A 13,508-nucleotide genomic window follows, 5' to 3' on the forward strand; every position below is an offset into this window, starting at 1 on the left:
GTTGCATGCAGGCACCTCACTGAGCCCAGGTGACAGTAGCAGAAGAACCACTCAGCTGAAACTCAAGTCGACCCAGAGAACTGGGAGAAATGACAAACTGTTGGTGCTTAAGTCACTAGGGCTGGGGATGGCTCATTACACAGCAATAAACAACTAGTACACATTACTTGGTAAAAGGTCAGTCCAAGTTCAAGAGGAATGATAACTGCTGTGTCCCTGGGAAGAAAAGCTCGTTTGTTGACTTGGACTTTTTTTTCAGGGACACCACAAATATCCCAGGCAAAGAACCTCTTCCTGCTCTTTTATCCCTTGCATATTCCACTTGTCAACAAGCTCTGTCTTCTTCCTAAGTGCCTCTTGGACTTAATCCTTCCTGTCTTGTCTCACTGCTGCCATCATAGCCCAGGCCCTTATCCCCTGAGTTTAGAAATCTACACCCATCCTCTCTTCCCCAAACTTTCTTCCTTTGATCCATCCTGTAAATTACATTGGGCTTGCTTTTCTTCCTAAACTAGGGCTTTCAGCATATCAGTCCCATCTAATCAACTCTTGCTTTCCAGGTCTGACCTGGTTCTTTTTTGTCCCCTTCTCTACTCAGGAAGCCTGGACCCCAACCCACATGCACATCAATTCTGTGCTTCCTCCAAGCTTCTGTCCTGCTGTTCCCTGACCCATTCAACCACCAGCCACCTTTCTTCCAAAAGGTCCTCTTGTCTTCAAAACTGAGTCCTCTTGTCTTCAAAAACTCACAACACTCTACCTCATAATTCAACACTTATTTATATAATTGGTGTGCTGGTCTGCAATTTTCTCTTAGGTTTATAACTCAGATTCCCAATTACATCATAAGATTGAGGGGCAATTTCTTCTTTATAGGCAAGTGCTGGTACAAAGATTTTCAGTAAAGTCATCCCTATCAATTTGAATGAGTTTTCATTTTTAAGCCCCTAGTGTGCTTTACACAACTGTGCTTTAGAACATTTGTATCTGTCACTGTACCAATATCCATTTGGTTCAGAAAGTCTGTATTTTTTTTTTTTTTTTTTTTTGAGGCGGAGTCTTGCTCTGTCGCCCAGGCTGGAGTGCAGTGGCGCGATCTCCGCTCACTGCAAGCTCCGCCTCCTGGGTTCACGCCATTCTCCTGCCTCAGCCTCCCAAGTAGCTGGGACTACAGGCGCCCGCCACCTCGCCCGGCTAGTTTTTTGTATTTTTAGTAGAGACGGGGTTTCACTGTGTTCGCCAGGATGGTCTTGATCTCCTGACCTTGTGATCCGCCCGTCTCGGCCTCCCAAAGTGCTGGGATTACAGGCTTGAGCCACCGCGCCCGGCAAGTCTGTATTTTTTTAATGGAAAATTAAATAATACCCACTGGAAAAAAACAAAAAATAACTGAGTACATGCCAGCTCTGAAACCATAAAACTGCATTGCAGGAACAAACGTGAGAGCCAGGCAGAGTGGCTCACACCTGTAATCGTAGTATTCTGGGAGGCCAAGGTGGGAGGATTGCTAGAGCCCAGGAGTTTGAGATCAGCCTGGGCAGCATAGCAAGACTCCATCTCTAAAAAAGTAAAAATATTTGCCAGGCATAGTAGTGTGTACCTGTTTTCCCAGCTACTTGGGACACTGAGGTGGGAGGATTGCTTGAGTCTGGGAGGTCAAGGCTACAGTGATCCATGATCATGCCACTGCACTCCAGCCTGGGCAACAGAGCAAGACCCTGTCACAAACAAACAACAAACAAACAAACAAATGTGGGATCTCTTGTGTTTGCTGAGTTCAGTGCTGCAGCAGGCCACAGGGAACAGTCACTGCAGCAGCTGATGCCTGGTACTAAGACCTATGGTCAGTTAGATAAAAAAGGGATGGGCAGAAATAAAATGCAGGTTATGAATAACATATTCTAGGAATCAGATGACAGAAACATACTAACGGTAGTCCATTCCTTGGGGAAAGCATACCATCACAATACCTGCTGGTACTTTCATGTCTACCTGATATGTGCTAGGACTTAGGGTAGCATGCATTTTATTCATTTAATTTTCAAAAAAAAACCCTGGAAGGCACCGATGAGGAAACCCAGGCACAACTGAGAGTCATTGTGCCTAAAGCTATTAAGCAGATAATGATTCAAACCTAACTGGGTGTGACCCAGATGTCCACATTCTTTCCATCTTTCCACCAGCTTGTGTTGTCTCTTATGGGAAGAAAGGAAGAGACAAGACTTCATGGCATCAAGAAAGAATTTTGTCTTTTGAGACAAGGTTTCACTCTCATCGCCCAGACTAAAGTGCAATGGCGCAATCTAGGCTTACCACAACCTCCGCCTCCTGGGCTCAAGCGATTCTTCTGCCTTAGCCTCCTGAGTAGCTGGACTACAGGCACATGCCCACTATACCTGGCTAATTTGTGTAGTTTTGGTAGAGACGGGGTTTCGCCACATTGCCCAGGCTGGTCTCAAACTCGTGGGCACAAGCAATCTGCCCATATTAGCCTCCCAAAGTGCTGGGATTACAGGCATGAGCCACCACACCCAGCCAAGAAAGAATACTTAGCAAGCATTAATACACTCTCCACTGTGCTAGGTGTGGGGAAGACTGTTGAAATACATGGCTTTTTTTAGTGGCTACCAGGGAAAGGCTTGAAGAGGTAAAGCTTCCATAAATTCCATCAGCACTCCTCCACAAATATAAGTACAAATCAAGTAAAACAAGGGTGCCTCTGATCCGAGCTCAGCCTCAACCTCCTGAGCTCAAGCGATCCTCCTGAGTAGCTGGGATCATAGGCACATGCTACAACACCTGGTGAATTTTTAAGTTTTCTGTAAAGACAGGGTCTCCCTATGTTGCCCAGGCTAGTCTTGAACTCCTTGGCTCTAGCGATCCTCCCACCTTAGTCTCCCAAAGTGCTGTGATTATAAGCATGAGCCACCTCACCTGGCCTATTAATGTTCATTTCAATGTTGCTTTGGCTATCAACAAAAATTGGAATTTTCATTTTAGCTGTAAAGCTGGTACACAGCCAGGTGTGGTGGCTCAAGCCTGTAATCCCAGCACTTTAGGAAGCTGAGGCAGGCGAATCACAAGGTCAGAAGTTCAAGACCAGCCAGGACAACATGATGAACCCCCGTCTCTACTAAAAATACAAAAATTAGCTGGGTGTAGTCATGGGCGCCTGTAATCCCAGCTACTAGGGAGGCTGAGGCAGGAGAATCTCTTGAAACCAGAAGGTAGAGGTTGCAGTGAGCTGAGATCACGCCACTGCACTCCAGCTTGGGCAACAAGAGCAAAACTGTGTCTCAAAAAAAAAAAAAAAAAAGTAGGCCAGGTGCGGTGGCTCACAGCTGTAATCCCAGCACTTTGGGAGGCCAAGGCGGGCAGATCACGAGGTCAGGAGATCGAGACCATCCTGGCCAACATGGTGAAACCCCGTCTCTACTTAAAAAAATACAAAAAAAATTAGCTGGGCGTGGTGGCGGGCACCTGTAGTCCCAGCTACTCAGGAGGTTCAGGCAGGAGAATGGCGCGAACCCGAGAGGCGGAGCTTGCAGTGAGCCGAGATCGTGCCACTGCACCTCCAGCCTGGGCGGCAGAGTGAGACTCAGTCTGAAAAAAAAAAGTATAAATGGTACACAGGGATGCGTCATTTTAGAGAAGGTGAACTTCAGCCCACAGCAGTGAAGACATGGTATTGGGGGATAACCTAAGGCCCAGACAAAGCTGCTGATGAACTGTTTTGTGCAGTAGGTCCAACCCCAGGGGAGCCCTTTTCTAGCTGAGAACAGCTGGTCTGGGAACACCCACAGAGATAGCCCAGCATACTGTAGAGTGGCTCTGCTGAGTAGCAAATGCTTCCCGGATCCCATCTCAGCCTGCTTTACTCCTGGGGCTTGGGATTTCCCAAAGCCAAAGAAGAAAAGAAAATGACTTAGAGCTAACAGCATGAACTGCAGACCCTCTGTCGCCACTGAGTTAATCCTTTGGTTTCCACAATGTCACAAAAGCAATCTTAATAATTCACCATACTATCAGAATTTCAAACTTTAATTTCCAAACAATTCACAAAGAAAATTCTGAAGAATGACCTCAACAGTAGCCCAAATCCATCCCAGAGCCCCCGTTTTCAAGGAAATAAAGGAAACAGGACTCTTCTCAAGTGCTAGAAGGAAAAGGCACTGGTCTTGCTATCAGGAATCCTAGTCAAAAATCCTGTTTGACTCAGACTGTAATCCTCATCAAATCACTTAACTATCTAGGCTCAATTTTCTTATCTGAGAAATGGAGGCGGGAGAGTAGACATGCCATCTGCTTCATGGGATTGTTGAAAAGGTTAAACAAGATAATGTGTTGGGAGGCCGAGTCGGTCGGATCACGAGGTCAGGAGATTGAGACCATCTTGGCTAACAAGGTGAAACCCCATTTCTATTAAAAACACACACAAAAAATTAGCTGGGCGTGGTGGCGGGTACCTGGAGTCCCAGCTACTCGGGAGGCTGAGGCAGGAGAATGGCGTGAACCCGGGAGGTGGAGCTTGCAGTGAGCCGAGATCACACCACTGCACTCCAGCCTGGGTGACAGAGCGAGACTCTGTTTCAAAAAAAAAAAAAAAAAGAGAGATAATGTGAATGAATATAAGTGCTTTTTGTACATAGTAGGCACTCAGCAATAGCTGAAACATACTAGAAAGCAGTGCTGACATTAAAACATAGAAAGTGCTGACAGAAACAAAACATTTTCTATAACTGAGAAACTGCCTTGACCACCACTGCCGCAGTGCCCTTGGCTTTTTACTCAAACTGTAACACAGTTTTAAAAACTCTTATCAGGGATAATAGGAAGCTTTCACATCCTATTTTTTGGGCTGACTTTTGTAAGGCAAATACTAACATCTGAAATCTACTTTAAATCTATTTTTAACAAGTCCAGGTATTAGTTAATTAAAAGAAAGCTGAGCTGGTGAGGTCACCAGCTGAGATGGACCTAAGGTTCCACATGTATTGCAGAGGTGCGACTGCTGGCATCCTCTTAGGGCTGATCTGTGTGAATGATACATCACTAAAGAACTTATCATAGGTTAAAAGTGGAAAATCTTGACCCAAATCCCTAATACAGAGGTTTAAGGAACTATGGAGAAATGTCTCCTTCAGACACTCAGCCCTCACCTCAGCTTCATCACCATCTTCCTGGATCAGGTTCAGGCTTCATGCCCAGACCGTAAGACCTGACATCATCCAGCCCTGTCTACTTCGCAGACCTCATCTCCTGGCCCCTTCTTCTTAAAATTTATGTTTCAGCAACACCAACTTGCTTGGAATTCATCAGTGCATGTGTGTGTGTATGTGTGTGTGTGTGTGCATGTGCACGCACATGCATGGACGCAAACTGTTCCCTTTGCCTCCAATGCCCTCACTACCCCCACCCCACCCAGCCCTAACATCTAGAACCTTGCTCCTTAAAGTGTAGTCCTGCAGCTCTGGCATCCCAGAAACTTGTTAGAAATGTAACAGGCCTGTTCTAGACCTACTGATAAGAATCTGTATTTTATGGCATGAACCCGGGAGGCGGAGCTTGCAGTGAGCACAGATCACGCCACTGCACTCCAGCCTGGGAGACAGAGCTAGACTCCGTCTCAAAAAATAAAAAAAAAAACTGTATTTTAATAAGATGCCAGGTCGGCCAGGCGCGGTGGCTCAAGCCTTTAATCCCAGCACTTTGGGAGGCCGAGACAGGCGGAGATCAGGAGATCTAGGTCAGGAGATCGAGACCATCCTGGCTAACACGGTGAAACCCCGTCTCTACTAAAAAATACAAAAAAACTAGCCGGGTGAGGTGGCGGGCGCCTGTAGTCCCAGCTACTCGGGAGGCTGCGGCAGGAGAATGGCGTAAACCCGGAAGGTGGAGCTTGCAGTGAGCTGAGATCTGGCCACTGCACTCCAGCCTGGGCGACAGAGCGAGACTCCGTCTCAAAAAAAAAAAAAAAAAAAAAAAAAGATGCCAGGTGACTGGATGTACTTTAAAGTAGAGAAGACCTAAACTAAGACCCCACTCTTTCCAGAAGCCCTCTTCAACAGACAATAGCACTTGCCTCCCTACCATGCCAAACAGATGGCCCTCCTGGGTGCTCCCAACCTTTTGCTCACCTCACTTATTATAGAGTATTTTGCATATGCTTATCTGTTTATGTGTCTGTCTTCAGTCTCAGACTGAGGATTCCCCACAGGCTGCAGAACACACTATCCTTGTGACCCCATTTTGTACAAGGTCTGACAGATGGTCAGAGCTTAAGAAATGTCATTTGACACAACTAATAACTTCGAAATATGTCTACAGCTCTTGTGATTTTATTTTTTGAGATGGAGTCTCGCTCTGTCACCCAGGCTGTAGTGCAATGGCGCCATCTCAGCTCACTGCAACCGCTGCCTCCCAGGTTCAAGTGATTCTCCTGCCTCAGCCTCCCGAGTAGCTGGGACTACAGACGTGCACCACCACGCCTGGTTTATTTTTGTATTTTTAGTGGAGATGGGGTTTCACCATGTTGGCCAGGCTGGTTTTGAACTCCTGACCTCAGGTGATCTGCCCACCTTGGCCTCCCAAAGTGCTGGGATTACAGGCATGAGCCACTGCACCCAGCCAAGTTCTTGTGATTTTTAAACTTTATTTACTAACTTTAACCTCAATAATTAATAGCTTTAATAACTTTAAATAACTAATAGTTTTAACAAGTTTAATAACTAAAACTTTAATAACTAACTTTAACAATGATGTCAGATACCTGTGGGCTATGTGTAAAAGTATTACAATTGGCTGGGCGCGGTGGCTCATTCCTGTAATCCCAGCAATTTGGGAGGCCAAGGCAGGAGGATTGCTGAGCCCGTGAGTACCAGACCGGCTAGGGGAACATGGCAAAACCCTGTCTCTACAAAAAATACACAAATTATCCAGCTGTGATGGCATGTGCCTGTAGGCCTAGCTACTCAGGAGGCTGAGGTGGGAAGACTGCTAGAGCCTAAGAGGTAGAGGCTGCAATGAGCCAAGATTTCACCACTTCTCTCCAACCTATGTGACAGGGCAAGACTCTGTCTCAAAAAAAAAAAAAAAAAGTACTACAATTTAGGTTAATCATGTTACATATTTGAATCTAGATACTCAGAATGCTGTGTTTATGTACTCTTTAAAATATTATAAAAATAATTTTAAATTTTATCTTTTTATTATGCAAAGTTTCAAACATACACAAAAGTGGGAAAGAATAATGAACCCATCACCCAGCATCGATGAATATCCACTTTTTTAAAACCATTCTTGTTTCATCTGTTTCCCTCACCCCCACCTAGTCACTCTTTGGGGGGCTGGATTGTTTTAAAACAAATCCCAAATATTATGTCATTTCAACCACAAATATTTCAGTATCTGTAATTTTAAAGGACTTAACCACCATGCCATTATCGTAGCTAATAAAATTGACAGTAATTCCTTAATATAATCTAATACTCGTCTGTATTCAAATGTCCCTAATTCAAAGATGAATTTTTATGGCTGGATTTGTAGAAATTGGGGGAATGTTTTTCAGCAAACAAGACAGCTCTCAATAGTCAAACCAACAGGCCTTAGAGATCTAAAGTGTGGGATCTAGAGACATGTTAAACCCGATGGCGTTGGAATTTGCTTTTGAAGTCTGAATTTCTCCTGGCTGCAATAAGAACTTAGGGTTTCTGAGAAACATACTGGCAGAAGCAGTTTCAGGGGCAAATCCAATACCTCTGAGTTGTTCTTTTAACGGTAAGTTCTGTTCCATGCTTTGCAGGTCAAGAGCAGTTCAGATTTCTCTCTGCTCCCATTTGAGTCGTACTTCAGGTCTGCCTCCTGCTTGTTGTAGCTCTATACATAACACACCAAGGGGCAGAGATCTGGTTTCCACACAATGGCCCACCATTCAGCCAGATTCTGCTTTGTCCCTAAATATTCATTCTCCCTGGCTCGTGCTGGGTCTGTTATATTCAGATATGAACTTTCCAGAAATCTGATCATGTCACAGTCCTTTTTCTGTACGACAAGTTCAATGCTAATCATGAATAGCAGGCTTCATGCAGAGGTTTAGTATTATTCATGAAAATTGTGACTCCACATCCAGAAATAGAGTAAAAGTGGCCTAAAATAGGCAGGTTGTATCTCTGTTAAATAAGCCAGGCAATTACCAACGTCTCTTGCTACAAACTACACAAGAGATTTTGCTCAACTATGTTAATCAGACACACTAGAAGCACAATATGCTGCCAGACTCTATGTCTGAGGTCTGGCCTGATGGGAAGCCCTGGTCCCCACAGGGTAAACTGAAGGGTTTTCCAAAGAACCAAAGCCAGACACCACCCACCCTCTATCCCCAGAAATCAGGTACTATAGAGCTCTCATTCCCAACTTCTACAAATCTCTCTGCCCAGACCAACTCAAGGCTAGCTTTAGAGATTTTAGAGGGTTATCAAGGGGCCACAGAAAAATTGAAATAATATTTAATTTTCCTTTTTTGGAACAGTAAAGCATATCCGGTAAATATTACAAATTAGACACATACTAAGTGATTTATAGCATTTTGTTATAATTATCTCTTCTGGAACCTGGTTTCAATGACCACATGAATCAGCTCCTATTGGCCCAGATTGTATTTTAGAAATACAGGTCGAAGATTATCTTTCCAAATAAAAGTGCCCAGATTGAAACCCCCTCTTTACCACTCCCAAGAGAATGACACAGGCTGGTACTAAAAGACTATCTTTGTGTTGAACAAATGGACCGAGGAAAATCTGCTTTCCTCTCCCTCTGCCTCTTTCTTCTTTACATAACTAGAGGCAAATGAGATGTTTTTCATTTTAAAAATTTGATTAAGCAGACTGAGCAAAAGCCATTCTTCTGGTCTTTACTGTTTTCTCAATTTGGGGACTGGAAGAAGGCACACTCAGGTTGGAAGGATAGTGAAGCTAAGCCTGAACTGCCAGGCGGTGTTGACATATGGGTGTTTAAATTACAAAAGGTGAGCACTAAGTCTGGTCGGGGGCTGCCTTTCCCCCTGAAGGCCTCAGAATTCAGATTCCAGGTACCAGTGAAAGGGTACCCAGGTCCCATACACAAGCCTCCTGACCTGAGAGGTGAGAAAGATGGCAAGGCAAAGAGTAGGTTTAAATAATAAGAAAAAAAATAACCCAGATAGAATGTTATGAATGTACTGTCTTTTTCTTCAGCTCTAGGCATTGAGCTCTTTTGGCATATTTTAAAATACATTATATATACTACATTAATAGACTCCTTATAGAACCAGATCTTGCTTTAGTTTCTGTGGTTCAAACCTTCTGCAAGAGCTTTCTACACACAGTATTTTCTCTACCTTGTTTAAAAGTATAGTCATGTATCTCTTAGGCAAGGATTCGTTCTGAGAACTGCATTGTCATATAATTTTGTTGTTGTGTGACCATAATAGAGTGCACTTGCACAAACTGAGATGGGATAGCCTACTACACACCTAGTCTATAATGGGATAGCCTGTCATTCCTAGGCTACAAATCTGAGCAGCATGTTACTGTACTGAATACTGTAGGCAACTGTAACATAATGGTAAGTACTTATATATCTAAGCATATCTAAACATAGAAAAGGTACAGTAAAAATACTGTATAAAAGATAAAAATTCGTTTACCTGTATCATGGCACTTGCCATGAATGGAGCCTGCAGGACTGCAAGTTGCTCTGGGTGAGTCAGTGAGTGAGTGGTGAGTGAATGTGAAGGCCTAGGACATTGCTGTACATTACTGTAGACTTTATAAACACTGAACATTTAGGCTACACTAAATTCATTAAAAATTATTTTTCTTGAATAATAAATTAACCTTAGCTTACTGTAACTTTTTTACTTTATAAACTTTTTAATTACTTTAGCATTTTGACTATTTCATAATAACACTTAGCTTACAACACACATTGTATAGCTGTATAAAAATATTTTCTTCCTTTCTTTATATCCTTCTTTTTTTTTTTTTTTTTTTTTTGTGGAAACAGACTCTTGTGTTGGCCCAGACTGGAGTGCAGTGGCATGATCTCGGCTCAATGCAATCTTTGCCTCCCAGGTTCAAGTGATTCTTGTTGCTCAGCCTCCCAAGTACCTGGGATTACAGGTGCATGCCACCAAACCTGTCTAATTTTTGTGTTTTTAGTAGAGATGGGGTTTTACTATGTTGGCCAAGCTGGTCTGGAACTCCCAGCTTCAAGTGATCTACCCACTTCAGCCTCCCAAAGTGCTGGGATTACAGGTGTGAGCCAACATGCCCAGCCTTTATATCCTTCTTCTACAAGCTTTTTTCTATTATATTTTTTAAATGTTTTACTTTCGTTTACTTTTTAAACTTTTTTGTTAAAAACTAAGACACAAACACACACAATAACCTAGGCCACACAAGGTCAGGATCATCAGTATCACTGTCTTCCACCTCCACATTTTGTCCCACTGGAAGGGAGCAATAACACACATGGAGCTGTCATCTCCTGTGAAAACAATGCCTTCTTCTGGAATACCTCCTGAAGGACCTGCCTGAGGCTGTTTCACAGTTAACTACTTTTTTAATAAGTAAAAAGAATATACTCTAAAATAACAGTAAAAATACAGTATAGTAAATACATAAACCAGTAACATAGTTGTTTACTATCATTATCAAGTATTATGTACTATACATAATTGTATATGTTATACTTCTGTGTGACTGGAAGTACAGTGGGTTTATTTATACCAGCATCACCACAAACGCATGAGTAACGTGTTGCACTACAACATCAGTAGGCAACATAAATTTTTCAGCTCCATTATAATCTTTATACACATATATAAAGACTAGTCCATGCCTGTAATCCCAGCCCTTTGGGAGGTCAAGGCAGGCGGATCACCTGAGGTCAGGAGTTCAAGACCAGCCTGACCACATGGAGAAACCCCGCCCCTATTAAAAATACAAAATTAGCCAGGAGTGGTGGCACATGCCTGTAATCCCAGCTACTTGGGAGGCTGAGGCAGGAGAATCACTTGAACCCAGGAGGTGGAGGTTGCAGTGAGCCGAGATGGTGCCACTGCACTCCAGCCTGGGTGACAGAGTGAGACTCTGTCTCAAAAAAAAAAAAAAAAAAAAAGATTAGTCAAGTGCAGTAGTGAGAAGGGAAGAAAGAAGGAAGAAAGAAGAGTAGAAAAAGAAGTGTGACCTGTAACTGACTGAACAATCAGTTTAAATACTCCATATGGGACCACCATTGTATACGTGGTCTGTTTTGCATGGTGCATGACTGTATCTTTTTAAGATTCCTCCTATGCCATACACTCCCGAAGGTCAGCGTATCCTATTGTCTTTGTAGTTTGCATATAATAAACAGTGAATACAAGTGCCGGGTGCGGTGGCTCACACCTGTAATCCCAGCACTTTGGATCATGAAGTCAGGAGATCAAGACCATCCTGGCCAACATGGTGAAACCCCATCTCTACTAAAATACAAAAATTATCTGGGCATGATGACATACGCCTGTAGTTCCAGCTACTGAGGAAGCTGAGGCAGGAGAATCGCTTGAACCCAGGAGGAGGAGGTTGCAGTGAGCTGAGATCGCACCACAGCACTCCAGCCTGGAGACACAGCAAGACTCTGTCTCAAAAAAAAAAAAAAAAAAAAAAAAAAAAAAAAAAAAAAAAAAAAAAAAACCAGGGAATAAATGAATGAAACAGTTAGAAAACAGGCATTTTAGTAAAAGGCTGAAGAAACTGGGTTGTGAGTTATTATTATAAACAGTAGAACATGTTAGGCTAATGAGGGTAAAAGAACTACCACATCAGCTTTGTATGGTATTTAACAAGGTATTTACCAAATATCACTTCTGGGGACCTATTCAAATCCAAATAATAAGTAGTGCCATCACTGAGTTTCACTATGTATAAAGATGTTCATTCCAAAAAGTGTAAGATACTTTTTCTCCTAGCCTGCTTCTGAGCGGTTGCCCTCTCTATCCCTGAAAGAATCAGAAATTAACCAAAAGTAGGAATTCTCATGGGGCTTACCCATCAAGGGAATACCTTTAGAATGAGGTGCCAAGGAAATCAGCATTCCTATTCCTGGCTTTTCCTTTCACATGCTCCATGAAATCCACCAGCCTAACTACCTGACTCTGGCAGGGGCTTCCCCTCCGCACTCTTAGTGTTCACAGTCCTGTAAACCATCACATTGGGTATTACAGTCTTACTCTGGCAAGCAGGTATCTCACAGTACTTCCAGTAGACACCATCCTCGTGCTCTGCCACATAGCACCAGGGGCTCACGTCTCCATCTGGGTTTCTGTTGGGGAAAAGGACAAAAGTGATGACTTCTGATGTTTTAATTCAGCTGGTTCATTGCTTTTCAGTTTTACAGAAAAGGAAATGCTTTAGCTTCTGTATTATCTCTCTAATAGTTGGTCTGTATCTCAGTGCCATCTCTCATCAAAAGGGAAAAAATGGTAATATTACAAGAACAAATATGTCTGCTCTGACATATACTTCAGAGTTTGGGGGGAAGTGAGCAAAGGTAATATATGTTTAGGCAAATTCACTGTAGTATAACTAGGACAAATGGCCACTGCACACATCATGCCAAATAGCACTGGCACCTTGAATGTGAACGTGGAGATTCCGAGGCTGAGTGAGCATAGGGGCTCTCAGCGCTGCTGATGAATATGCGAACTGACACAAATGGTCAGAGCAGCAATTTGGGAATTAGAGCCAAAGGACCTAGAAATATGCAAGCCCTCCACTTGGCAATTTCCTCTTTAGGAATTTATTCTAAGGAAATCTTATCTATAAAGATGTTCAACAAAACACTTTTTTTTTTTTTTTTTGAGACGGAGTCTCGCTCTGTCGCCCAGGCTGGAGTGCAGTGGCCGGATCTCAGCTCACTGCAAGCTCCGCCTCCCGGGTTTACGTCATTTTCCTGCCTCAGCCTCCCGAGTAGCTGGGACTACAGGCACCCGCCACCTCGCCCGGCTAGTTTTTTAGTAGAGACGGGGTTTCACCGTGTTAGCCAGGATGGTCTCGAACTCCTGACCTCGTGATCCGCCGGTCTCGGCCTCCCAAAGTGCTGGGATTACAGGCTTGAGCCACCGCGCCCGGCCAACAAAACACTTTTATAATATAAAAAAACAGGTGGAAATAGCAAATATCCAACAATAAAGGATTGGTTAAATAAATTGTATATCCACAGAAGGGAATATGTGGTATAGAGACCAGTCTTATTAATTTGCAAATATATTCACAATGCCTTATGAGGCTTTTTTTTTTTGAGACGGACTCTCACTCTGTCACCCAGGCTGGAGTGCAGTGGCGTCATCTTGGTTCACTACAACCTCCAACTCCCAGGCTCAAGCGATTCTCCTGCTTCACGCCTCTCAAGTAGCTGGGACTACAGGTGCCTGCCACCACGCCTGGCTAATTTTTGTTTTTTTTGTTTTTAGTAGAGGTGGGGTTTCA

At 43.4% G+C, this 13,508-nt stretch overlaps 1 protein-coding gene across 2 annotated transcripts in view; it reads right to left on the reverse strand.

Moving 5' to 3' along the window:
* The window catches only part of KREMEN1 (kringle containing transmembrane protein 1), a 72,888-nt gene that overhangs the window by 32,578 nt on the left and 26,802 nt on the right, over nt 1–13,508 (reverse strand). For both annotated transcript variants that reach the window (XM_030915364.1, XM_030915363.1), the window contains exon 3: nt 12,251–12,342. In XM_030915364.1, coding sequence (XP_030771224.1) covers nt 12,251–12,342 — 92 coding nt within the window. The remainder of the gene's footprint in view (nt 1–12,250; nt 12,343–13,508) is intronic.

This window comes from Rhinopithecus roxellana, chromosome 13 (genome assembly GCF_007565055.1).
Source record: "Rhinopithecus roxellana isolate Shanxi Qingling chromosome 13, ASM756505v1, whole genome shotgun sequence".
Classification (NCBI taxonomy): Eukaryota; Metazoa; Chordata; class Mammalia; order Primates; family Cercopithecidae; genus Rhinopithecus; species Rhinopithecus roxellana.